The sequence below is a fragment of the Rhynchophorus ferrugineus genome, unplaced genomic scaffold (assembly GCF_030347505.1).
Source record: "Rhynchophorus ferrugineus isolate W39M unplaced genomic scaffold, kcgeb_rfMv2 rfM6, whole genome shotgun sequence".
In the NCBI taxonomy this organism is placed as follows: Eukaryota; Metazoa; Arthropoda; class Insecta; order Coleoptera; family Curculionidae; genus Rhynchophorus; species Rhynchophorus ferrugineus.
Genome location: NW_027472585.1, coordinates 8,710,480 through 8,737,031, shown reverse-complemented (window position 1 = coordinate 8,737,031; position 26,552 = coordinate 8,710,480). Strand labels below are relative to the sequence as shown.

Here is a 26,552-nt window from a genome sequence, read left to right as displayed (position 1 = left end):
ATACTCAAATTATGCGTCACTTTAAGCCTTCCGCAATGTTCTTTGGCTTCAACGTTATTAAAATTATGAAACCCCTCAGTATGGATCACTTTCTCACTTAGGCCATCATTGCCATTACTCCTACAAACTTTCGATGATCATTAAATATTAATACATATTGGGACTAAATCTTGAAAAAATAATTTTAAAAATGGGAATACTTGGACAAAATAAACAGCAAATATTCGGTCATAACAACCCAAAATGATGATATCAAACATTGTTATATAGTGACTGTTTGTTAGAGGAGTATATCAGAACCAATTGATTAGATATAGATCGATGAAACAAATTTAATAAGAAAGCATACCAATAAATTTTTGAATGTTTTGACTGGGATTCAATTTAATGAGACTTATATAAGATAAAATTAAAATTAGATACAAAATATTGTCATTGTTTAATATGATATTTAAACGTTAAATAAGAACTCAGCTTGTCTCGATTTTTCAAAATAATATAGTTATCGTACATCACAAGATATATAATGTTACATTATGATTACGCTTGACACTTGATATTTGCATAACATTTACGCCAAACAAGCAAAACAAAATAAAGTTTTCTTAAAGTTAATAATGTAAGATTGGAAAATAAGCAAAGCCGATAAGCATTTTTCAACCACGTTTATTTATTAGTAATACTTTGAGGTTTGAGCTTTCCTAAAAGTTTATAAAATTAAAACTGTTTTAAAAACCATTTAATTTTGCAATATTAAATTTGACTAGGGACATATGTAATTATATGCAACTATCCAACTGTAAAAGTAGCTAGTTAATAACCGTCAGACATAATTACCTGACTTCTATCCCGACAACTTATCGATAATTGCACATTAGTTATTAAAATCGTATTCGATTAAAGTTTGCATTACAAGGAAAGATTCGGTGAGGACTTATCGGTGTTCATTTCATTTAAATACATTATAATATCGCTTAATGTGTTTGTTCATCAGACCAAATTACGAAACGAATAAGGATGACATTAAAAAACAAGTTACAATGGAATTAAATAAATTATTTTCGCTCAACACTAATTATTATCGAATGGTAAATTGTGAAAGTATCATATATACGTACCGGATGAAAAATCCCCGGTCTATTCGATAATAATTTCTCTGGAGAGGTATACAATCAGCGCAGTGCAGAGTCTAACTTACTTTTAATTTGTTTTAACTTATTTTAGTCTGCTCCCTTTAGACCACGACCTCTTTATCAGGTCATACAATTTTAATATGATACAAAGATCATTAAATTTCTGAAATACCGTCCTAAGATTATTGGTTCCCAAATGTTTTAATTAACTTGATGATTATTAATATAATGTCATAATTTTATTTTTATGAATATCATCAGGTCGAGTTTTTTATTCCACTAGTCGCTACGGGATGAATGAACCAAACGCTCTGTTGATTTCCTATGCCAATTAGACAAGTTAAGTATTTCGATCTCAGCAAAATCTACCACCATCTTGTTACTTTTGGGGCCTATAACATTAATTACTTCTTAAAACTGCTTCTATCTACATACTTCCTGTTCCACGGATTATCGTTGGCGTGCTCTCACGTATTTTATTATATTTACCAGCTAAACCATTTATATACTATCCCAATCTGATCTTATTTATTAAGTGGAGTTAATAAATGCTCAATCATTCAAAATAACATTTTAATCTCTTATGTTTTCCAATCGTTTTTATTTAAACTTCGTAAAACAAAAGGTACCCTTCAAAATTCAAGTATATCAGTCAAGATATTGCTAAGATCAAATTGAAATCGTAATTATCATTTCTTCTACAATGATGGTTCCGTTGACAATGTACCATGATGAAAAAAAAATTCCTACAACGCTCACAAATTAGCCTTTAATATTACATAAATAGAAATTTGGAATAAAAGGTATTCTGCTAAATGCAATGTTGTGTAAAAATTTCAAGCCAATCCATCGAAAAACTTCAGAGTGAAAATAAATCGTTATGAAATAATACAACCTAAATAATGACAAATAACAGTCATAATTTTGATTTGAGAGAGAGAGAGAGCAAAAAAAAAGGAGGTCCACAAGAGGTGAATAAGAATAACTATTTAAATATTTAGACTACAATCAAAAAAATTAACTATAAATTATACCTATCATGAAAAGTTTCAATCAAAGTCGTTTTATTATGTCTAAGTTCAAGCATTACATTTTTTATAAATCGAAAATAAATACTAATTAAACACTAAAAATGTATAAGTTAGTATTTAGTTTAGCATCTATTGAATATGAAACAAAATCATAATCGCGAATCAAATTAGTATGTCGCAAGTGTATTTACTAATCAATTTCAAATTTCTCATTCTAAATATCTCGTGTATTTTAAATTTATTATTACGAAATAATATCAACAATTCTTGCAAAATAATGCCAATAAAACCGTGTGATTTTTATAGAAAGCAGTTAAAAACTGAAAGTGATTATCGTGTTATTTCTAATGAAAAAGTAATATATAAATTTAAAAAAACACCGAACGAAAGTATTCTACATAGTAAAGATATTCAAGTCAAAAGATTACAGTCTTCTTGGAATATTGTTAATAGTAACTATCAACAAAATATACAGCAGGAAATCTTTAAAAATGTTATCATTTGCTAGATGTCATTCGAGTATAAGTTGCTTAATATGTTATAGAATAAAAAATACTTCGTAAACAAACATTTACAGAAACAAGAATATTACAAAGGTTGCAGTTCTTGCAATTTTGTACCTGATAAGTAATAACACTTATTTATAATATGCAAAATTATTAATCAATTATCTAGAATTAAAATTATGCAGGTATGCAATGAAATATTCCTTAAAAAACAAGAATAAGATTCTGATGCAAAATATGTATATCTCCTTCCGTTTTTTGCCAACATATAGATTTTGTTTTATGATTTTTTAAATCATTCAAAATATTTTGAGGATAGTGAAGGCCTCCAAGACAAAATTTCGGGCGCAATATGTCTATCAAAATTCAATTTTTGGACTCTAAAAATGAAACTCTTGATATTAGATATCAGATGAATATAGTCAAGGGTTTCATTAAAAAATCATATGGCATATAGAAAGATGCTACAACAATGCAAAATAGTCAGAAGGAATGATTGCCGAATTTTTCTTGCTCTATTTTTAAAAAAGGCAAAAAGTATATGTGTGGCATATATTTATTCTATATTTCTATTCAAGTGCATCAAATATAATGTTATCATGCACTAAAATAGACCGGATCAAAGACAGTTTGTTGACCAGTGTTGAATCAATGAGTTACTGTAGCCTGAATATCATAGGAAGATGTTTACAAATAGTTTGCCGAGACAGTTTGCTGACCAGTATTGCATCAATGGATTAGTGTGAGCTAAATATCCTAGCAAGATATTTACAAATAGAGTCATGATGTTTGGCGTGGTTTACACGTGTGTTCACAAATAAAATTCCTGTGTCAAGCATAACGTACGTACCTAAGCCTTGTTTATTAACCGGCTGAGGACTAAGTTTCGAGATCCATCGCAGGAAGCGACATGCGCTATGCGGCGTCGGCGTCGTCCTGCACGTCGGCGTCGTCGTCTGCTGCAAAACGGCAGCCAAACCTCCGCCACCAGCAGAATCCGCTCCAGGCGACAAGGGTCTATACCGACTGTAGGGCGACATCACACAATACGTACAAGAAAATCAACCTCCAACCAACAATCAACGTGCACTCGCGAACCAATCCATAACCATTGACCAAGATAATTCACCAGACAGCAGCAACAGCGGAGAGACGAAAAAACGGGACACACAACAGAAACCACCAGAGAAAAAACTCTAATCACGCGCACTCCTTACTCAACCAGAATCGCGTCGGCCGGGCAACTGGGCTAAAACAAAAAAAAAACAACAACGGAAAAAAATCGGGAGGCAGGCGCGTGTCAGCGCGCTCCGTCCGCACGAAAACAAAAGACGATCGGCGGTCGCGCGCCGCCTTCGACGTCGTCGTCGTCGAGGTCCGATCACCTGTTGAGGTGAACCGTCAGACCGGACCGCTGACTGCGACACAGCACGCGGAATCGGCAAATCGGGAATGGTTAAAAGTGTGCGTGTGGCTGTACGGAGAGAAGGAAAGCGCGAGGCGGCGAAAGAGAGAGAAAAAAGGAGAGGGAGAACGGAGTGAGACGGACAGATGGATAAGCGCATTTAAAAGTAGGCTTAGAAAATGGGTTTGCGATATAAAGAGCGGTAGGAGATGAGAATCACCTCTGATAACCTTAAGATTGCTGTTATAAGAAAATTAATTATTCGTCTTAGTATTAGGCGTATTCATTCGACGAAAATGTCTTCCCAGCGAGCATTCTTTTGAGTTCTGATAACAGGAAATAGTCGCTGGGGGCCAGATCTGGAGAATACAGTGGATGAGGAGGCAATTCGAAGCCCAATTCATGGATTTTTGCCATCGCCTTCACTGACTTGTGACTTGTGTGCATTGTGTTGGTGATTGTGCGGCCGTCTTTCGGCGATTTTGTCCTTCAAGCGGTCCAATAACGCTATGTAATAGTCGCTGTTGACGGTCCTTCCTTTTCAAGGTAGTCAATGAAAATTATTCCATGCGCATTACAAACTACAGACGCCATAACTTTGCCAGCTAACTGTTGCACTTTCCCACGCTTTGGAGCGGGTTCATCGTATGCAATCCACTCGGATGACTGTCGATTGGACTTCGGAGTGAAATAATGGAGCCATGTTTCATCCGTTATCACATATCGACGCAAAAACTCGTGTTTATTACGCTTGATCATCTTCAAACACTGCTTCGAATCATCAACTCGTCGTTGTTTTTGATCAAAAGTGAGCTCGCGCGGCACCCACTTTGCACAGAGCTTTCTCATACTCAAATATTCGTGAATGATATGATGTACACGTTCAGTTGATATATGTTTTTAATATATGTTTTCGTCGGTAACAACCTCTTTTGGGCGTCCACTGCGTTCACCGCCTTCGGTGCTCATTTCACCACGTCTAAACTTAGCATACCAATCCTTGATGGTTAATTTTCCCGGGGCAGTGTCCAAAAACTCGGCATCAGGCCAAGTGTTTGCTTCAACTGTATTTTTTTCCTTCAAAAAGTAATATTTTATCAACACGAGAAATTCCTTTTTATCCATTTTTTCACAATAACAAAAGTTGCTTCACTCAAGATGCTATAATTCACAAACTAATGATCCGACAGCTGTCAGGCCGGGAACTTTTCAATTGACCTGTTATTGTCCATCGATAGCCCCAACTTTTTCCCATATTTCAGGAAATTTAAAGGCTATCCACGAATCGACCCATTTTTGGTTACTTCATAAGAAAAGAAGCGCTGCTTCTGCATGGTCATGACTCATACGTCGGGCAAGCACCAGTCAGAAGGAGCAAGGCCTGGATAATACGGCTAGTGGGATAGCACATCCCATTTTAACCTTTCCAAATATGTTTTCACAACAACCACAGGTTTTGCAACAGGTGGTTGAGCGAGGTAGGTAAGATTCCCATTGATGGTTTCATTTGAAGTTGGTGTTAGGAGTTGCAGTCACTGATATTCGGCTTTACCTTTGATATTGACACATGGCCAGGTAATCCTCATGATTTTTTTCGCTTGATATTATCATAATGAATCCATTTTTCATCACCAGTAACAATGCGTTGTAAAAAACCTTTACGATTTTGTCGTTGAACCAGCATTTCACACTTGACCAATCCCCTTCAAACTTTTGAATCATTCCCATGTCCTTGAAGTGTCAGAGATGGTTTCTTGTGTTAATCCCAACAATTCTGCATATTCTTATTGCAATTTTACACGTTGTCATCATCGAGTAATGTTTTCAAATCCTCGTCTTCACATTCGTTGGCTATTCGGAAATGCTCGTTTTGCCTTGGGTGTATAAGTAAAAAAATAAAACTTCCCAAAAACGCTATTTACTCGGTACAAATTCAAACATTTTCAACGAAGTGAAAAAATTCAATGAAATGACACATACTGAAAAGTGAAGCATGTCAATGAGGCTTCAACATGAAATTGGTTACAAATGTACTCGAAGCGATTTAATATATAGCAATACCATCTGTTTTATATTTAATGTGTTAGACCTAATAAAATCGACGGAACATTCTCAACAACATTAAGTGGTACATGTTATGTTATTCAATAAGTTAGTTAATTAAGTCCTTAAACCAGTAAAAAGTCTTGGGACATTTTGGAGTAGTTGGAGGCAAAAAAATATAAAAATATAATTTACAGAAAAAAATTACAGATAGTTGTTAAGATAACACAGGTGCTGAAACAACCATACATAAAATCAGTAAATTCAAATGTGAATTGTCTCAAAATGCGACATATTCGCAAGATTTAGCTACCTCTGATTTCCTCTCGTGGAAAAAAATATCAACGAGGAAGAATCTTTTCAATTGCATTAAATAACATTTGCTAGAACATTCAATTAAACTGGTAAAAGTAAATTCTTGGTGCATTTACTACTAATTGGATTAATTACATACAAAAAAACAGACTCAATTTACAGGAGAAAAATATTTATCACCAAAAGAATGCACCTGCTCAAAAATTCAGAGAACCATAGCTAAAATCAGTAAATCAAAGGATGAATTGCTACAAAATGCAACTCGCAAGATTTACCTACCTCTCGCTTTCCTACCTTCTCATAAAATCCTTTCCTTAAAAAATTTCATCCTAGGCATTTTGCAGACTTTTTTAATATCGAACTATACTGAACTTAAACGAAATTATAATATAAGTAAACGTAAAGCAATTTCTAGTATAATAAATCCATTTATTTCCAGAAATTTATTGTGTAACTTCAGTTTTTACTAACTGGTCCAAGGCAATTAATGCCTTATACCATTTAAGCTTGAATAATACACTGTAAGATTTGAAAATATTTTAAATTTAAATCCATAAGGTAACTGATAATTAAATGGAGCGATGTCTGGTAAATACAACGGATATTATATCACAATTTTAACAATATGTGATTAAGATATAAGTTTTAAAATATGAAAGAGGTGTAAAACACAAAAACAATTATTTACTACTAAAAATAACTGAAAATTTACTAAAATACTATTTTATTTAGGGGAAAAAAGGACTTGTTGAACGGCGATACAAATCAACCCTGAGTACTAATCAGACATTTCCAGTAGTCAGACATCCAAGATAAGATGACGCCACGAAAAGAGATAGATTTACGTTCTCAATTTGAAGTTACTAGAAGAAAGAGATCAATTTATGACAGATGAAGAACTAACAAGAAAGCTCTGGAGAAATATTAGAATTATCAAGTGTTACAACTAAAATAAAATATATAAATAGATAAAAAGAAATATGTAGAAGAAACATAAAGCACATATTATCTTTTTAAATTAGTTTGAAAAGCTTTAATAAAATAAAATAATGAATAATTATAAATAAAATAGGAATGAGATAATTTTAAAAAAGAAAGAAACCCTAACAATACAGGGATCAATCATAAAAACTGATAAAAAGTCAAATTATAATTAATAACATACCCATATAAAATATAAATGATATATTATATCATAACAAACGCAGCAACCTTACTAATAACACTGATATAAAAGTTATTTTATTTTACAAAAAAAAAGATATCCGACGTAATAACCTTTCGATAACACACAACTTTACAACAAATTTTATAACATAGATAGGTTCGGATTATTTATTACTAATATTAATTAATCGTTTAAAGAGTTACTGCACGTGATAACGAACAGCTGATACACGAAATGTTATTGTTCCACGTATCTAACGGTACACTCAGCATCACCTTCGATAGCTCAGTTGGTAGAGCGGTGGACTGTAGCGGTTTAAGTGAAAGTAGACATCCATAGGTCGCTGGTTCAAATCCGGCTCGAAGGAAAACTTTTTTTCATTTAACTTTATAAGAATTATCAAAAACTATTGAAATACATATAAAATATTCAAAAGTATCTAAACTATTTTTTTTTTTGAACAATACTTAATATAATTTATTTTCAAGCTGATATAAAACATAAAATGATACATAATTCAACGTTAATCTTGAGAAAGATTGATTGTATAAAAAATGAGAATAGATCTTGAGGTATTTGAAATATGTTATGTGGTAGTGTATATCATCTGTTCTTGTCCTTAACGAGACCTTTACAAAAGCTCAATTAAAGGGTGACAATTTAAGCTATACTTTGGTTATATACAATTAGAAATTGCTGGTAAATATATTGATAAAACACAATTAAATTCTCTTCTATCAACATCCAACTACACATTTCTTTCATAGCCTGTCAAAAATTTGATACGTCCACTGAATATTCCAGATACAGCACCCTCTGATTACCAGCCTGCAGAAAATTGAATTTAAAAATGTAAAACCCCTTCGATTCATTTTTTAAATAGTAAACACAGAAATTCTTCTTCTTCTTCTTCATTAACATTTAAATTGAATTGAATTATATTCCAAAAAATCGAATACATGATAATATATCACGAGCAACTTTTTAAATGCGTTTTAAAAATCCCAATGCCCATTATTTACAAGAAAACCAAGAAACGCCATCAGCTAGTAGACAATGTAACCATTCGCTATTGAACATCATTCATGTATCACGCGAGTTTTATTAGAACCGAAGAAACAGTTGGTCAGTTGAAACATTAACCGTTCTTGCCCGAAGCTTGATAACAGAGAAACATATTAACAAACAGAAGCCATTTCTCAGTACCAGTTGCTTATTAAACTGTTAATGACAACATTAAAAAACTAATTGAGTTATTATATATATTATTACCAGCACGTTTTTAATGAGGATTTTACAGTATGATCAGGTTAATAAGTGGCATATATTTACGAAGAGGGAAGAAGCATTAGGCTTAGGTTCTTTACAACACGAATGAACATTGTGCGATTTCAAATCCTGGTTACTAATTCTATGAGAAATATTGTAAAAACAATCGAGGTATAAGTCTCTCATCAATTGTCAAGAAGGTGTTCATGAAAATCATATAAATGAAACTTAAAAGAGCTCGCGAGAAGAGTAGGAGGGATTTAAACAGGTCAATTGAAAAGTCCAAGGCCTACCATAGTAAAACACATTTTTTGGCAAAATTAGTTTTTTTTATTCAACGTAATTCCCTTCAACGGTGGTACACTGATTATAGCGACCCTCCAACTTTTCGATACCATTTTTATGGTATGATTTGTCCTTTGCTTCAAAATAGGCCTCAGTTTCGGCGTCATTCGACCTCTTCATTCGACGAAAATTTCTTCCCAGCGAGCATTCTTTTGAGATCTGAGAACAGGAAATAGTCGCTGTGGGGCACATCTGGGGAATACGGTGGATGATGAAGCAATTCGAAGCCCAATTCATGGATTTTTGCCATCGTTTTAACTGACTTGTGACACGGTGCATTGTCTTGGTGAAGCAGCACTTTCTTTTTCTTCAAAAGCGACCGTTTTATGAATAACGCTATGTAATAGTCGCTGTTGATGGTCCTTCCTTTTTTAAGGTAGTCAGTGAAAATTATTCCATGCGCATCCCAAAATACAGATGCCATAACCTTCCCAACCGACTGTTTTCCCACGCATTGAAGCGGGTTTATCGTGTGCAGTCTACTCGGATTACTGTCGATTGGATTTGGTGAAATGATGGAGCCATGTTTCATCCATTGTCACATATCGACGCAAAAACTCGGGTTTACGGCGCTTGATCATCTTCAAACACTTGCTCCGAATCATCAAATCGTCGTTGTTTTTGCTCAAAAGTGAGCTCGCGCGGCACCCACTTTGCACAGAGCTTTCTCATACCCAAATATTCGTGAATAATATGGTGTACACGTTCAGTTCATACCTTTAGAGTATCTGCTATTTCTCATTTTGTGGATTTTTTTAATGTTCTCGTCGGTTTTTTAACAACCTCTTTTGGGCGTCCACTGCGTTGAACGTCTTCGGTGCTGATTTCACCACGTCTAAACTTAGCATACCAAACCTTGATGGTTGATATTCCTGAGGCTGCATCCGGAAACTCGGCATCAAGCCAAGTTTTTGCATCAACTGTATTTTTTCCCTTCGAAAAGCAATATTTTATCAACACGTGAAATTCCTTTTGATCCATTTTTTTCACAACTAAAAAACATGGATTTAATTCTAGTAGCGCCATCTATGTGTCAGGTCGTGGACTTTTCAATTGATCTGGTAGAGAAACGTATTAGAAGTAGAAACCGTACGATTGCCATTTTTATTGATTATCGCCCTGCTTTCGACTGTATACACTGGCCCTCAATTTAGGAGCTTTGGAAGCTGAACCCCCTAAAAACATCTTCGGGCGTCGGGTATCAATTAACAGATGCCAAAAGATCATCTTTCCACTATTTTTCACATAGTAGTAGATACCATTATGAGAAAATCTTATAAAAACAGGCATAGTGTTCAATATGATGCAACAAGCTCTCTGGCCGATTTGATATTCGCTCATAGTAGATAGCGCCATATTCGCAGATACAAATGTTGAGACTTCTACGCTTTTTCATGATCTGTTTGCATGATCACTGCAGAGCCATAGGGCCTGAGGATTAATGATGAAAAATCTAAAATATTGCTATTTTAATCACATCAAACAGTCATTTTTTGTTGTAAATCTCAACGGAATCTAATCAATGATATCGGTCAAAAACATGTCCTCCAAATATATATGGACCATTGATTGGACAACACATCACACTGAACAGCACTACTGGCTTTAAATAAAACAAGTTGTCATGAGGGGCTCCAAAAGCATTGCCTTTTAATCTACCAGCCAGAAAAATGTGATTCCTGTATTGCCTGAAAAGACGAAGAATTTTTCTCAATGAGGAAAACCATCAAAACTTATTTGTATTTCCCATATATTAGAATGATTGTGTTATAGTAATCCACTACTTACTGAAGTGTTAAAATGATTTGCCACCTGTTGACCTTTCTAAACATAAACTAATAGTCCTAAACAACACGTGTCAAAATTTTATGACTATCGGGCGTTTGGTTTAAAAGCCATAATGATTTTAATAAAACAACTTTTGTTGTTTGCAAAATAATGGGCAAAAAATTGGAAAATATCACATATTTATAGGAAAATATACTAATACAAACAAACCAACAGCTTGGGAAGAGTAACTCGGACAAATTCGACAGTTCTTCCAGAAAATATTAAATAAGTTAATAAAAAAAATCACAATTTGAAGCTACGTATGATAACAAAGGAAGTGAAAATATAAGAAGTAATGAAGAAATATCTTTTCTCAGAAGAAAATTCCGAACTGCTTTGCCACCAACCGTATAGGCCGGATCTGATCCCCAGTAACTACTGGCTGTTATATATGGTAAAGAATGCTTCAGGTAAATAGGTAATAAAGTAATAAAATAATAAAGTAATATCTAATGAAGAAGCATTGTTCTATGAAAAAGTTACAAAAAGTATAAAAATAAATGTTGACCAATACAGCTATTGACTAAAAGTTATTGTTTTATTAGATATTAATAACAATTTATTAATATCATTGTTATTAATATTGTCATAATATTAATACAATATTATTAATATTATAATATTGTTGTACATACATAATTATACTGATAATGTATGTAAATTTATCTCTAAATCATACGAATAAATCAATAAATAAACCAACAGTTTAGAATACATTAACGTACGAAAAATTTGAAGGTTTAAAACCGCACATTACGTTATTATATTACGAAATTGGGTTAAACACATCTAGTACACATGACCCAGCTTTCAAACCTATTCAATTGACGTCGTGTTTCTCAAGAAACGACCTGAAACATTAGACAATTCCATTGTTTGGTAAAAGTTCTCAGCGATTATCAACAGCTCCACATCGACAATACGTCGAAAAAAAACACTGCTCGATGCACGTATCAGTACAAATACATTGACGAAGTCTACAACAAAACGACGCTACAGATGTTCCGAATAATATATGATGAATTGAAAAAAACATATCAGTGCGATTGCGATTTGAGAATTAGCTGTGTTGTATCATAGATTTCAATCGTAGATCAAATATACCGTATTACTATGACACTGCGGTTTAACTCGATTTCTATCGATATCCTCCAAGATTATTTATGATCCGAAATAACACAGATGTCGGATTTATCTAACTAGGTTATTGCCAATCATCAATATCGAGACGTAGTAGGAATTAACGAATAACTGATGATAAAATATTGTCGTGTGAATATTATTAAGATGTTAAGTAAATCTTATACAGTACCAAATAATTGTGGAATGAAAGAAATACATTTTTTAAGTAAATAACAAACACTCAACAAAATATTATAACGGTCACAATCTTGATAATATATACGGTATTACAATAACATTCGTCTATCAACTACATCAACAAGATATTCTTCGAGAGATCCTAAGAAACTATATGGTTTCCAGTCAAGGCGTCGGCTTTTGTACTCAAAAAGTGTACATCTCAGCATTTCTATCGCCCGGTCCCGATACCACGTCCACATCATCTGATTGAGACCTCAAACACTCAATGATTGTGATTATTGAATAGTCATAATGAATGCAAGACGAACCAGAAATTGATTTCGTTTAACGGTTAATATCAGTTGGGATCATCGGAATCATTGAAATATCTCCACAACAAAAGAAACAATATTTGGAACACTTACAGACGACACAGCTATCATGGAAACAGATGGATGTCTGTTTAATCTTAAGGTTGATTAAGACTGTAGAAAATGTACAAGTAGCGATCAACAAGATGTACATATGGACTAGAGACTGGAAAATACAGCTTAATAGCTCCAAATCCGTCCATGTTAATTTTGCGTTGCGTCGAAATAACAAAAACCTAAAGCCCGATTCCTCAAGCAGAATCAGCTAAATCCCTTGGAATCCATCTTGACGGTAGATTAAATTGGAAACATCACGTTAGACAAAAAGCAAAACACATTAGAACGAAAATAAAACAACTATACTGGTTAGTAGGAAGATACTCTCAACTTGATCTAAAATCAAAGATGTTGATCTATAATACAATTATAAAGCCAGTTTAGACCTATGGGGTGCAAATATGGGGTTGCACTAAAACATCAAACCAACTGGTAATCCCACGCACACAAAACAAAGTTTTACAATTAATTGCCAATGCTTATCGTTACATAACGAACGAAGAGCTGTACGATGACCTCGAAATCAAATGGATACACGGACTGAGCCAATATTTAGCCTTAAAACATTAAATAAGGTTGCTAAAGTGGAAGCAGTACAGCTACTGGACAACACGCAGGAAATCAGAACATTGAAGCGAACCAAAGCACAGGAACTTGTTTAGTGTATAAGTGTATTGTTTAGCTTAAGTAGTTACGTTTTATTTTAATTAGGCAAATACATACGTGATGTATTAATCCCGTACTCGCCCTGCTTGAGTATTAATGCAAATACAACAGAACATTAGTAATTAATAAAATTAATTTGTAAATTGAGATTGTACTAAGCATGTAATGTAGGATGTAATTAATTAAAGAATCATTGGAATGAGAACTTGAATTTTTCTTTGAAGGAATTGAGCACCAAACGTATTCCATTGCGTAATTACAGTTGGTTTAAATTTGGAAGTATGATGACTATCTTCAGTTGTAAATTGTGCGGTGGTAGGTCAGACACATCCAAAGAGTATAAAATTCAGTTGGATAGTTGGTGGCTTCGTTGTCCTTTATCATACAGTCAATAGATTTGAATGAACGATTTGATTCTTATTTTTTGACTATTTTCTTTTTACTGTTTTCCAAATTTTATGCTTTAGTAATCACATTTAAGTAATTTGGAAACCAATGTTTTTTTAGAATTTATATCATTATATATTAATATTGTTGTGATTTTTTTATTAGTGTCATCACGCCTATTATATGTCGTAATGTTATTTGTTTCATTTAAGTGCGCGTGTACAACAAACCCTTAAAGAAATAATAATAAAAAAGGCTTGGTTAACTATAATAACGTTTCAAAATACATTTAACTATTTACTAAATAATAATTTAAGCGATTTGTTTATTATGACATGTTATAAAAATAATTTTCAGGAAAAAAAACAACTAGAACTTAGTACAGATCGAGCAGAGAAGGAAACAAAGCAAATTCTTATTTGAGCGCAACAATGCGATCGGACTCACGCAACAAGGTTATCTTCTACTTCGACCGAAACAAAGAAATACAAGCTCTACGATTGTACAAATTATCCCCAGTAATAATCTAAGAAACGAATAAATCTGAAACATTTGTTTGATAGCTGGGTTGACGTTAGACCGCTAAAAGCATCGTTAAAAAACTAATAACATAAAATTGCGATGACAATAAATGTCGAAATTAGTGCCGCCTATTAAGTTGTTGTTCTTGTCAGGCCGGTTGTCTTTAAATGTGAATCGTCTAATATTTAACAGTAAAAATTCCGATGTTTAGACTTGGTTAACTATTGGAAATTTTCTAACATTACATTTCCTTCTATTAATAAGTACATGCGTTTTTCAATAACGATCAAAAAGCATCAAATACCAGGTGTACTGGAAGGTTATTACTGGTTTTTCTAACAGATTAACAGATGTCGCTAGGCCTAAATCTGCAATGTTATGATTTGATATCATGTTATTCTACTAAAATCATTATTTAATCAAAAGAAAAAAGCCGCCAAAATTCATCGTTTTCTGATAGAAACCTCTCTAACCTAACATGTAAGGCGTAGTTGGTGGTAATATCGAAGTGCAAGACAAAAAACGTTCTGGTAGACCGAAAAAGTTTGAAGATGCAAAAGATAGGAAGACGGATGCCATATCAAATGAATGATAGGTAAATGGTAAAACGAAAAATCGTCAATGATCTGATTGGAAGTAATTTCTGCATCGAATAGTGACGGGTGATGAAAAGGAGGTTTATTATGAAAACCGTAAACGCAAAGAATCATAGTTATCGCCTAGCGAAGCCGGCCGATCGACCCCAAGACCAAATCATTTGGGTCGCAAGACAATGCTCTGTGTTTGTTGGGGCCAGAGTGGTGTGGTGTATTGCGAATTGTTGAAACCTGATGAAACAATTAATAGTTATCGACATCGACAGTAAATTGTCAATCTGGACCATGCAGTGGTCGAAAAACGACCAGAATGCGTCTTCGGTGCTCATTTCACCACGTCTAAACTTAGCATATCAATCCTTGGTGGTTGGTTTTCCTGGGGCAGTATCCGGTAACTCGGCATCAAGCGAAGTTTTTGCTTCAAATTTATTTTTTCGCGAAATTCCTTTTTTGATCCATTTTTTCACAATAACAAAAGTTGCTTCACTCAAAATGCTATAATTCACAAACTAATGATCCGACAGCTGTTAAATTTATACACGCATCTTTTGAGAGTTAGGGTTAACTAAATAAATATGGATTTAATTCCAGTAGCGTCATCTGTGTGTCAGGTCGGGGACTTTTCAATTGACCTATTAATACATCTGCACCATTACGTAACGTAAAGTGTTTTCTTGCATCTTATGTGTGATAAGCATTGGCCATTAATCAACGAACTTTATTTTGGTGTCGTTGGCTTACTAGTTGTTTTGATGTCTTAATGCAACCCCATATTTGTATCACAGTCCAAATAGGCTTACTATTAACTCACTAACTCATCTTCCGACTAACCAGTACAGTACTCTAGACAAATTCTTGCCTAACGCGATGTTAATCTTTAACAACACTACTATCTCTTAATTTACCAAATTGTCGCGATAATTCGAGGAATTCAAATTAGCTTAATAAATCAAGACTAATGGAAGCGAACGGCGCCAATAACGAAAGATAATTTATGCGTATCAAGCGTCTATACAAACAAATTTAACCTCCCTCGCCGTCCCTCCCGGCCCCCCTTATCGATCCACGACCTTGACTATCGCCACCGGGGCTGTTTCCTTCCAATTCTCACCCCGTTCGACGACGCGTTAATATCCGCACCGCCAACTATTTCAAAATTCCATTTCATTACTGACGTCACTCCGACCGGCACTATCTTTTGTTTGGCCCTTTTCTACCGTGCGCGCGGACAATATAGCGCCGCGACCTTCCCCATCGATTCCCCATTACCGATTTATGCCGTCCGCGGTGTTTCCATTAAAAACGCATTACTCTTAATGCCTGACCCGTTTGCATACATTTCCCTTTGCCACCGCTGCAGAATTTTCCTCGGTCTCGATTTATCGCTCATAAATATCGAAACCCGACGCGTGTACCGACCATACGGTTCACAAAAAATAAGCGAGATTGCTTAAAAACAATATTTTTACAAACAAAAATTGAACCGACTACAAAAAATAAATAAGAAACTCATTAAAATGTAAAAGTTAGACTTTTAACATGAGAAAACGTTTTAAAATAAAATATGTACGTAATAATCGTTGTAATAACTAAATAAAAATCAGTTTGAAATCGGTACCGTGCCCAAACAGTTTTATTAAATTATATTTGTTTTGTTCCTTTTTAATTTTGTTATTTTTGTATTGTTTAAGGGGTCGGCGCCTACTTCAAAATAGTAGGTTCCCCGTCAATTGTGGGCCGATTTTCAAAATTCTTTTTTAATCGATAGAGTGCACTTCCAAGGTGGTCCCATTGAAACCAAATTAGGATCAGGGGGAGGGGGTCGAGGAATAAGGTCAATTTTTAAAAGCACGTACAAAATTTTGACTTATTTTTGATCTAAAATAATCAGATATTTGGGTATAATGTTATTGCTGAGCTGATGTGACGGAAAATCGGAAGTCGTTCAGTGCAAAAGCCATTCAGCTTACTTTTTAAGCGCTAATTATAGCATATAAGACGTCGTAGTGGTGATGAAAACTTTTTGTTGTCTAGTTAGAACACTTGTCTAATCACCTAGGCTAGATAGCGGACCCCGGAGCCTGAAGCACTCCTTCTTTTCAATCATTGCTTCTTTATTACTATTTTTCCTCATACGGACTGCATCTTTACTTGGCCTACCCATTGTAATATTAAATAAAATAACTGAGTGATTTATTGAGTAAATATCTGACACTTAAAAGAGAAAAATAAAGTATTTTAACAAAAGAATTGAACCGACATCAAAAAATACATAAAGAACTCACTAAAAATTTAAAAATAATAAAAAATTTAGAATTTAACACACAAAACACTTGTTAGGGTAAGCTAGCGATTAATCTGTACTCAATGATAAACAATTTAACAAGTTGAAAACAAAAATATGCTCTCCAAGGTAAGTGAAAAAGCTAGATCAAGATTATGCTAAAAACATATATAAAAAATAGGGACGTACCCATCACTGAATTAAAAATTAAAAACATTCATCTGTTCTTTTTTTACACAACTGTGTTGTAGTTTTGTCGCATTGTTGGAGCGTGATTATCTCTCTATGTTTACTTATAGATTCCACGTAAAGAACATATTAAGGTAAACAATAGCTGTAATATTTACATAAATCGTAGAATATAAAAATAATCGATCCGACAATCTATTTTCATTGAGTTGAAATTAAAATGTGCTAAAGTTTTGTCGCGAGACGTAGGTGGATTGATTCGAAGTCTCAACATTCAAAGTGCTTTGCGAAGTTCGGACGAAAATAATTTGAAAAACAAAAGAATTAAACTTAATTCCCGATGCTCAATACCCATGAAAGATAAGTTCTAAAAAGATTTCTGGGATTACAAAGAATTTAATCATAATATTATTAAATCGCCAAAAAATTAACTTCAAACTGAAGTATGAACGGATTCAGCCCTCGGACAGGAAATATTGGTTGCATAATCGGCGAAACAATTTCAGTAACAGGTCAATTGAAAAGTCATCGGCCTGACACATAGATGGCGCTAGTGCGTGGCAAAAGATGCGTGTATACATTTGACAGCTGTCAGATCATTAGTTTGAGAATTATAGCATTTATAGTGAAGCAACTTTTGTTATTGTGAAAAAAATTTATAAAAAGGAATTTCGCGTGTTGATAAAATATTACTTTTTGAAAGGAAAAAATACAATTGAAGCAAAAACTTGGCTTGATGCCGAGTTTCCGGACACTGCCCCAGAAAAATCAACCATCAAGGATTGGTATGCTAAGTTTAGACGTGGTGAAATGAGCACCGAAGACGGTCAACGCAATGGACGCCCAAAAAAGGTTATTACAGACGAAAACATTAAAAAAAACAAAATGATTTTGAATGACCGTAAATTGAAACTGAATGAAATAACACTCTAAAGATATCAACTGAACGTGTATATAATATTATTCACGAATATTTGGGTATGAGAAAGCTCTGTGCAAAGTGGGTGCCGCGCGAGCTCAACAACGACGAGCTTTGATCAAAAACAACGACGAGTTGAGAAAATTGTACCGAAAAGTTGGAGGGTCCCTATAATCAGTGTATCACCCTTGAAGGGAATTATGTTGAAGAAAAAAAAATAATTTTGCCAAAAAAAAAGTTGTTTTACTATGGTAGGCCGGGGACTTTTCAATTGACCTGTTATAGGCGCATTTTAGCGCTGTGTTCGGCCTGCCTCCGATTACCCAACACATCTGGCAGTACCTTTTCTAGCTCGGACCCGCTATGGCGGTAGACGGCGACTTCTCGGGCAAATTTAGGTCGCAAGTAAATCGATCCTTCTTGCGGCGTTTCACGCAAGGTAGCGTTCTACACACTTGGCACCGTTCCTGCGACTGCGAAAAATGAATAATATCAGCATTACGTAAAAATTATTTTCCATTCGAAACCGTTGCCGGTGACTTCCTAAAATAGAACGAAATGGTGTATTATTTCGATATGATTACTGGCTAATTGTCTGGTCTAGTTGCGCCAGACCAACATATAACACAAAACAAAATATGAAGGTTGTTGAAGAAATTTATAAACCAAGAATACATTTTATTAGTTTCATCCCTGAAGTGGTTAAGGCAATAGTTCGAATCCTACTGGTGTTCGAATCCTACTACTACTGGTGAATCTACTTTATGTTTGTGATTATAATTGTAAATGTCTTTATAGGCAATAGTGTGGAAAATCCGACATAAAATAACCATCCCAGTCACGCCAGTAACCAGGCTGGGTAAGACCGGATGTCTTCTGGGATGTTCTCTAAATTGATCACTGGCCAGTCGGTAGGCTTAATGCCGAGGACCCTCGTTGAGAGCCCACGTTAAACAGTAGGTCCAATCCAAATATACCCTCGTCTAAAAATATATTTAAGGAAACTGTAAAAATAAATTTCTATTTCTATGGTCTACTACTATATGAATCAGTTATAATTGAGAAAACAATCCGCAGACAAAATACCATTTGTGTCGCAAAAGAACTGAATGCTAACCTTGTTAGGCATTTTCAGAACACCCGAAACACCAGGTTTACACATCCCGTCAATTTTATGTCTTGAAGCTGATTTTCTTGGTCTAAGTCTAATTATTGTAATGTGATCTAATCTAATAGCGGTTTACAAACGACAATGAGAGCAGAAATCGTTCACAACACAATCCATCACATACATTTCCTTACAATATGTGGCCAGGGCCATATTAACCACGCGATATAACACCTCCTTCCACCAACCAAAGGAATGTACCTAGTCTTTACAATTATAATAAAATTATTTTTCAGTACCGTCTAACAGATTTCCTTTAATGATCTTCTAAATAGCACTATTTCTGCTCAAATGTCCATTGTATGCCCCGTATGGAATGGTTTGCAATGGAAAACGATAATGTAATTTGTTCATCATTCAGACATACGTTTTTAGACATGTGTTTAGACCAGGAGTGTCAGCCAACGAGAAGAATAAATATATGTAAATGTTGTTCGCATCAACTAGGAAAAATATCGATATTTTTAAGAGGAAATAAAAATATATCGGCTTAAAAATTTTCTTTAAAAATGATAAAAAATAAAAAAAAATTTAGTAAACCGCTATCAAATTAAGTACAAAGTACACTAAACATTTATAATTAAGTACCGATGCTTATAATGTTTGAGAAATATCCTTAATTTTTTTTTACAATAAAATATTATCGATATATCGGTCAAAAAATATCGATATCAAAAACGGCTATAGTATCTTTCGATGGCCCACCCTATATTAATTTTTGCATACGAAATTGCGTAAGTTTGTCCCTTGTTAAAAATTTAAATGATCGTTTTATAATAACGAATTGCAGCTTCCTCAAGTGGTACCTGCTATATTAGGTTTGATACGTAATCATATATTTTCAACAGGTAAGATTAAAAAAGATTTTTAATAAATGGTATTACGTTACTAGATGTTGATAACATCTTATTTGATTGTTTTGATTATAATCCACAAAAACAAGTCAATTTTTATTAGATTAAATAAATCCAACGTCTATTACAGAAATGCGTTTGTACAACTTTCAATAAAAGTGTCAGTCTAGAAGCTATATATAATTGTTTAGGAAATACAGAAATAATGTTTAGTTTAAATAAATTCGTTTTCACGCTATAAGAAAATCAGTTTAATTTTATATTAAAAAAAATCAGGATTTTTTCGAAAACCAATTTCTATAATCATATATACTATAAATGAATCCCACTAAAAAATACAATTTTAATAGGAGGCAAAAAAATAAAAAAGTTTTTCCTTCGAGCCGGATTTGAACCAGCGACCTATGGATGTCTACATTCAGTTAAACCACTACAGTCCACCGCTCTACCAACTGAGCTATCGAAGGCTATACTGAAGGTTTTCAATACAGCAATACACTAGACGGTATCACTTTTCTGTCAATAATTTAATAATAGATATTAATTTGGAGCGGCTAAAATAAAACAAAACTGGGATAATTAATTAAACAACACCCGTCGGACATTACACGGCTCCATATTGGACGGGCTTAATTGTAGCGGTTCGATGTACTAGCTCAGAAACGCGGATAAAAGTCTATTATCGCGCACGAAAAACGACAATAAACGGCTGCCACTGACCGATTAAAGGACAAAAACATCTCCCGACGACGTAATAAGACGGGTCTATTTAGCGTTTTCCGGAAAAGCGCGACAAGAAACGAACCAGTCCTACTGCAGAACCATTACGTGGCACTAACAGTATATAATCTTTTACACAGAAGCTGTAACGGTTATTTTTTACCTATTCTGTTGATGGACCAACTATGCTTATTAAGTTTTATCGCTTCCATTAATTATTTGCTGTGTTTACACATATACAAACATCATTATTATTGTTTTTAATGTCTCAGTACTCAGTTGTGCGGTCCATTTAACCATAAAAATAGTGATCAAATTATTAAAATTTTGACAGAGCTGAACTTTGGTGGAGACGTCTGCTAAAAAAGTTATTCAACGTCAAAATGTTCGGTCTTTCTCGTCAACGGCGAGTTTAAAAAAAAATGGTTTAGACCAAAATTGTACATTATAAAATTATCTACAAAAATGGTCTTCATACTTTTTCTCCTAAGAATTACGATTCTAAAAGTCGAACGAGATACATTCTATACAATACGCACACATTTTCACACCACCTGTGAGGTAGTCTACGTACTTTAACGTCATTTCCTCAGTAGGCATACTCCACGAATGGTTACAACGGAATTTTATGGGACAATCTTCTAATTATTGCATATTTATGAATAATTAATATTGATTTATCTTGATATTTTAATTCGATTTATAATCTTAAATCAGTCATGTCTTCTTCCATGCCTTTTCCTCCTTCTTCTTACTGTATGGTCACAAATTGTTCAATGCTGTGTCAGCTATGTCTTCAGTGATATTACATGAATCTTCGTTAGCAATATTTAAATCAACATTTGAGCAAGACTGGCCTAGGCAGTTAATTTACGCTGGGATATCCAAGAAAACAGCCAATGCATCTCATATATGGCGTAGAATATATTGCCTATTGTAGTTTGCAAAAATGTAAAATTCACTTCAATCTATAACCGGATTTTTCGATCTCACTTGACGTCATGAATATTGATGACGTGCTTATGCCATTATTGCATTTATTTACGAAAGTTATTTATCATCATAATTCTTCAAAACGTGTTTTGTTAAGGTAAGTAGATTATGAAATGTGAAAGGTTTTAAAAAAGAACTTTTATTTTACTTAATTATTAAAAAAACACTATCCTATTTTACGGAAAGAAATGGCTAATCTAAATATATTCTCCATATGAACTAAACTGCTATATTTAGACTAACTCTCCTCCTAAAGAAACAACCAAAGCATCGTACATGGTTGGTCTTTGTCCCATATGGACAGCTTATAGTTGTGGGTGTCGCCTGTACCTTTGTCCATCAGTTTGCCTTTAAAGTTTGTCGGTATAGAATGGTTTCCCCAATATTGGTAACACCGAATTCCAAATACTCTACAATTGAACAACCAAACTACTGCAATCTGCTTTTGATGGCCTTATACCCTGAACTACGATGCTTATGCCATGAATGTATGGCTTTGTTAAATCCCCAACCGACTACGCCAGTTACGTGTACACTTTATTCTAATTTAAACTATTTTATCTTACGGAAGGAAGTTGAATCAACCTTACAAACGAAACTATGGGCTCAATGTCATTCTGATGTAAACGAAACCCTTAAGTCTCATCAGAATTATCTCATCTCTCAGTTTGCCATAAATACATCGTTTTCTTTAATTACCACGGCCTATCGCTTAGTCTTGCCATATAACAAATATATTTTTAAAATTAGCTTAGCTTGCCTCTCTAACGAATAGTTTTTAAACTTTTTGCATTCAAGGGTACATTATTTTGATCCATTCTACTTTATTATCGCAAAATTTTCTAGAGGTAACAGCGTGCGGGTACAACGCATTGTATAATTGTTCCTTTTTGACATATTATATTCATTATATATAGTCAGTATTATTTTAATAAATTTTTTAAATTCTAGAACGCATCAAATCCGTCATCAAATGCAATCTTGAAATAACTTCCTTGTTTTAAAGCATATGCGTACATATCGGAGATTGTTCTATCCAGTGTGCGTTTACCTTAATACATAAAACGACAATACAGTTGTTTTCTAGCAAAGATTTGTCGAATAAAAGTTATTTAAGCTAAAAGTAAGTTAAGCCTTTAACAGTTATTTTTACCTATCGCATTGATGACTCATGAACGATGCTGATTAAGTTTTAGTACCTGCATTAATTATTTTCTATGATTACACCTGCATAAACAACATTATGATTGTCTCTAACATATTTTCGTTTTGACTTTCTAAAGTTTCTAAATTATAATTAGTACATGAATGTATCCTTTCAAGTAAAACCTGTATATGCTATCGCTTGAAAATGTTTTCTCAATATTCCTTATTGCAGTAAATATTTTCAAAAACAAATTATCTATTCACATATTATTCGGAAATTATTTTCGTTACACTACTTACATACAGACAAAAATATAAAATAAAGCAATGAAATACAGCATAAACAATGGTATAGAAATGCGTTATTGTTTCTTTTTATTAAAAAGATATAATTTCTAGTTTATTTAGACCATGAAAATACATAAATTCGTAAGAACAATCCGACCGAATTTCTATGAGATGACGACAGAACGGAAGCCAACCAAGGCCTGCCTTGCAAATAGGACGGAAAAACAAAGGAAGGCTGGCCGATGTATACAACAATGCCAACCGTGAAGAGAAAAGCAACCAGAAAACCACAATCTACACGCACGCTAGATCGGACGGAAAATCACTAAACCTCAGAACTTCCTGATATTGTAATGGGTTCAACTTCGCCCTCTAGCGATTATACTTCTGCATTACTTATTATACTGCTATTATAAGCATTTATATATTTATTATAGGCTAACATATATTAAAAAGTATCCCATAGAACTAAGTAATGCATGAATTGCTTTATAACATATATTAATATAAAACATATTTTTGGATTGTGTAAAACCAATTAATATAAAATACATAAATGAAATAAAAGTAAGAAATAGTATGTATATCCAATATAATTTCAACAAATTTTATACATTGATGGTATGGCATGGAATTTGATACTTTTACAAAAAATATACTATGTGATATCATACCACTATTTAATTATTCTTTAATTTTTGATTTAAAATTATTATTAATTACTTGCATTAAATATGCTACTAGTTAAATTATAAAATTTAAGTGTTTATTTGAAAAAAATACTAATATTATATTATTAGATATTAAAATAATTTTAATGAAGTTCATTCACAAATTTACATCCTCAAAATCTACAAAATAGATTTTAAAAATAGCTGTTACATGCTTGTGTTACAACAATCACTTGAAACATATAATATATATATACTTTATATACACTATGACAATGTTAGAGGTTTATTAAGTATACATGACATAATATATAACTTTATATAACACAATGTTTACTGTTTTGACCAGAGTTACTTATTTCTAATAAAAATTATTAATTAATTTTACTATAAATATATCTACTGATATAGGAATCTGTGGCTATCAAATTTCTTATAGACAAATAAATAATTGGTGGAAAGAAAATTAAATAAAATTTGCTTGTTATTGCTGTATAATTAATACATTCTTCTATCAATAATAATGATGGTACCATTAAGCTTAGGCAACCTTTTATATCCCAAGAAAGAAAAAAGATATTGCATATCTAATTTAAATAACATACCTTCTGAATTTAACGGGGTAATGGTGGTAGTTGAAGTGGGAGCCAGTGCAAGAAACTAGGGGCAATACTAGCCCCATCCAATAAACCACTTCTGATAAAGAAAATCCCCTTGAGGTGCGCCTAAAAAAAACAATTCTACATCATATACTGGAACAACAACAAAAAGATGACCCATAAAACTTATTGTGTAAGACATTTTAGACTATTTCGAAAATAAAACAGCAGAGACTTGCCAAATGTCAACAAAAAAAAAACTACAACCTGTGTGGTGAAATAAATTCAGAAAAGATAATATTTATGTTATTTTATACTAACCGTGCCTTTGCGATAATTCCAATAACTATTTTACCGGTCAGAACATACTTTGGCCACGAAATACTCCACAAATTTCAATTAACATAAACAAAGGTTTCAATTACAAATTAACGGAACCTCAACGCGAGACAAAAAACTGATTATCGGTTGTTAGAAAACGAGTAATTACTCTCGCGACGATTTTAATAGCAAATTTTCTTCGATATTATAATAGTTATACAAAATTCACAACATTTCCGAAAATTTTTAATTCAGTTTTTCTACAGTAAACAAAAATTGTTATTGTCAAATAGGTATGTAATATTGACTGATTTTTTGACATGAATACCTCTATCGACAAATTAATATAGCTAAACTTATCTATTATTTTACTAGATGGCAGCACAATTTGTTCTATGTTGCCATTAGGATAACGCCTAATAATATGAAAGAGCAACGATATAACCTAGTACATAAACAAACTTTATTTATCGACAAGTTTTATAAGTTCTGCCGTTCTGCCCAAACCATGGATGATATTCTAGAAAAAGAAATTGATCATAATAATATTAGAGCACTGGATAACTTAAAATATGATTATAGTGCAGCTGCTTCCGACGACGAAGAAGATTTTGAAGATGTTTCGACTCAGGACACAATTAAAGCAGATATGGATATAGATATCGATAATAAAGATTCAATCAACATTAAAGCTGAAGTTAAAGATGAAATGTTAGATTTAGATGTGGATATCATAATGCCAGAAGCATCCAATTCGAATATTACCATGTCATTAAATAATCTAAGTTCGAAATCTAAAAAAGATCTAAGGACCAAAAAGGAAGTTGAGGAAGAGGAAAGAGAAAAAATGCAGTAAGACATTCACTTAAATTTTGCTGGAGATATAAACAGTAATACAATTTTAGAGTTTTAGTTTCAAACTTTACAGAGGAACAACTAGATCGATATGAAATGTATAGAAGATCAGCTTTTCCTAAAGCTGCAATTAAACGATTAATGCAAACTATTACTGGCTGCTCAGTGTCACAGAATGTTGTAATTGCCATGGCAGGGATAGCTAAAGTTTTTGTGGGAGAGATAGTCGAAGAAGGTATAAACTAAAAAAAGTTTTTAGAAATTGTTATCATGCTGTAATTTAAAATTTTAGGTCTAGATGTAATGGATGAATTGAATGATACTGGTCCCTTACAGCCTAAACATTTAAGAGAAGCTGTAAGACGAATGAGAAAATATGGGAGCATACCTAATGGAAGAGATTATAGAGCACACTTTAAAATATAGTATTTTATTAATAAATATGTGAGTTAATAATCTGAGTTTCTTTATATTAAATGTTATTGTATTTCACATTATTACAGTGAACAATATATAATATAGATCTTAGTTAAAACAATTGAAAAATTTTACTCTGTAAGGTGGGTTTTATTAATAAAAGTATGCTAGAAATATATAAA

At 33.2% G+C, this 26,552-nt stretch overlaps 2 protein-coding genes and 2 non-coding genes across 6 annotated transcripts in view; 2 read left to right on the top strand and 2 right to left on the bottom strand.

Moving 5' to 3' along the window:
- The window catches only part of trc (Serine/threonine-protein kinase tricornered), a 253,736-nt gene extending 228,306 nt beyond the window's left edge, over positions 1 to 25,430 (bottom strand). Inside the window, exons 1-2 of one of the 3 annotated variants that reach the window (XM_076408904.1) lie at positions 25,099 to 25,430; positions 24,784 to 24,903 (exon numbers count right to left, since the gene is read on the bottom strand). Coding sequence is in view for 1 of the 3 variants with exons in the window: in XM_076408899.1 (XP_076265014.1) it covers positions 3,521 to 3,710 (190 nt within the window). In the remaining 2 variants the exon portion in view is untranslated. Of the gene's footprint in view, positions 1 to 3,520; positions 4,125 to 7,598; positions 7,656 to 24,783; positions 24,904 to 25,098 lie in introns of those variants that run through there. The other 2 variants (XM_076408907.1, XM_076408899.1) reach the window with 2 other exon arrangements.
- Positions 7,876 to 7,968, top strand: TRNAY-GUA (transfer RNA tyrosine (anticodon GUA)). The gene is made up of 2 exons: positions 7,876 to 7,912; positions 7,933 to 7,968. It is a non-coding gene; the product is annotated as a tRNA-Tyr (tRNA).
- TRNAY-GUA (transfer RNA tyrosine (anticodon GUA)) lies at positions 20,735 to 20,827 on the bottom strand. The gene is made up of 2 exons: positions 20,791 to 20,827; positions 20,735 to 20,770 (listed from the first exon to the last, which is right to left on the bottom strand). It is a non-coding gene; the product is annotated as a tRNA-Tyr (tRNA).
- Positions 25,431 to 25,490: 60 nt separating the features above from the next.
- Taf11 (TATA-box binding protein associated factor 11) lies at positions 25,491 to 26,409 on the top strand. Its single transcript, XM_076408874.1, has 3 exons — positions 25,491 to 25,950; positions 26,004 to 26,188; positions 26,246 to 26,409. Exons 1-3 carry the CDS (start codon positions 25,523 to 25,525, stop codon positions 26,377 to 26,379), a joined length of 747 nt encoding a protein of 248 aa, XP_076264989.1. The 5' UTR covers positions 25,491 to 25,522; the 3' UTR covers positions 26,380 to 26,409.
- The last annotated feature ends 143 nt before the right edge of the window (positions 26,410 to 26,552 follow it).

Bases quoted from the DNA above. Each gene is read 5' to 3' on its own strand.
- Taf11 (XM_076408874.1), top strand. From the start codon at position 25,523: ATGAAAGAGCAACGATATAACCTAGTACATAAACAAACTTTATTTATC. The intron at 25,951-26,003 runs GTAAGACATTCA...ATACAATTTTAG, and splicing joins GAGGAAAGAGAAAAAATGCA to AGTTTTAGTTTCAAACTTTA. The intron at 26,189-26,245 runs GTATAAACTAAA...TTAAAATTTTAG, and splicing joins GGGAGAGATAGTCGAAGAAG to GTCTAGATGTAATGGATGAA.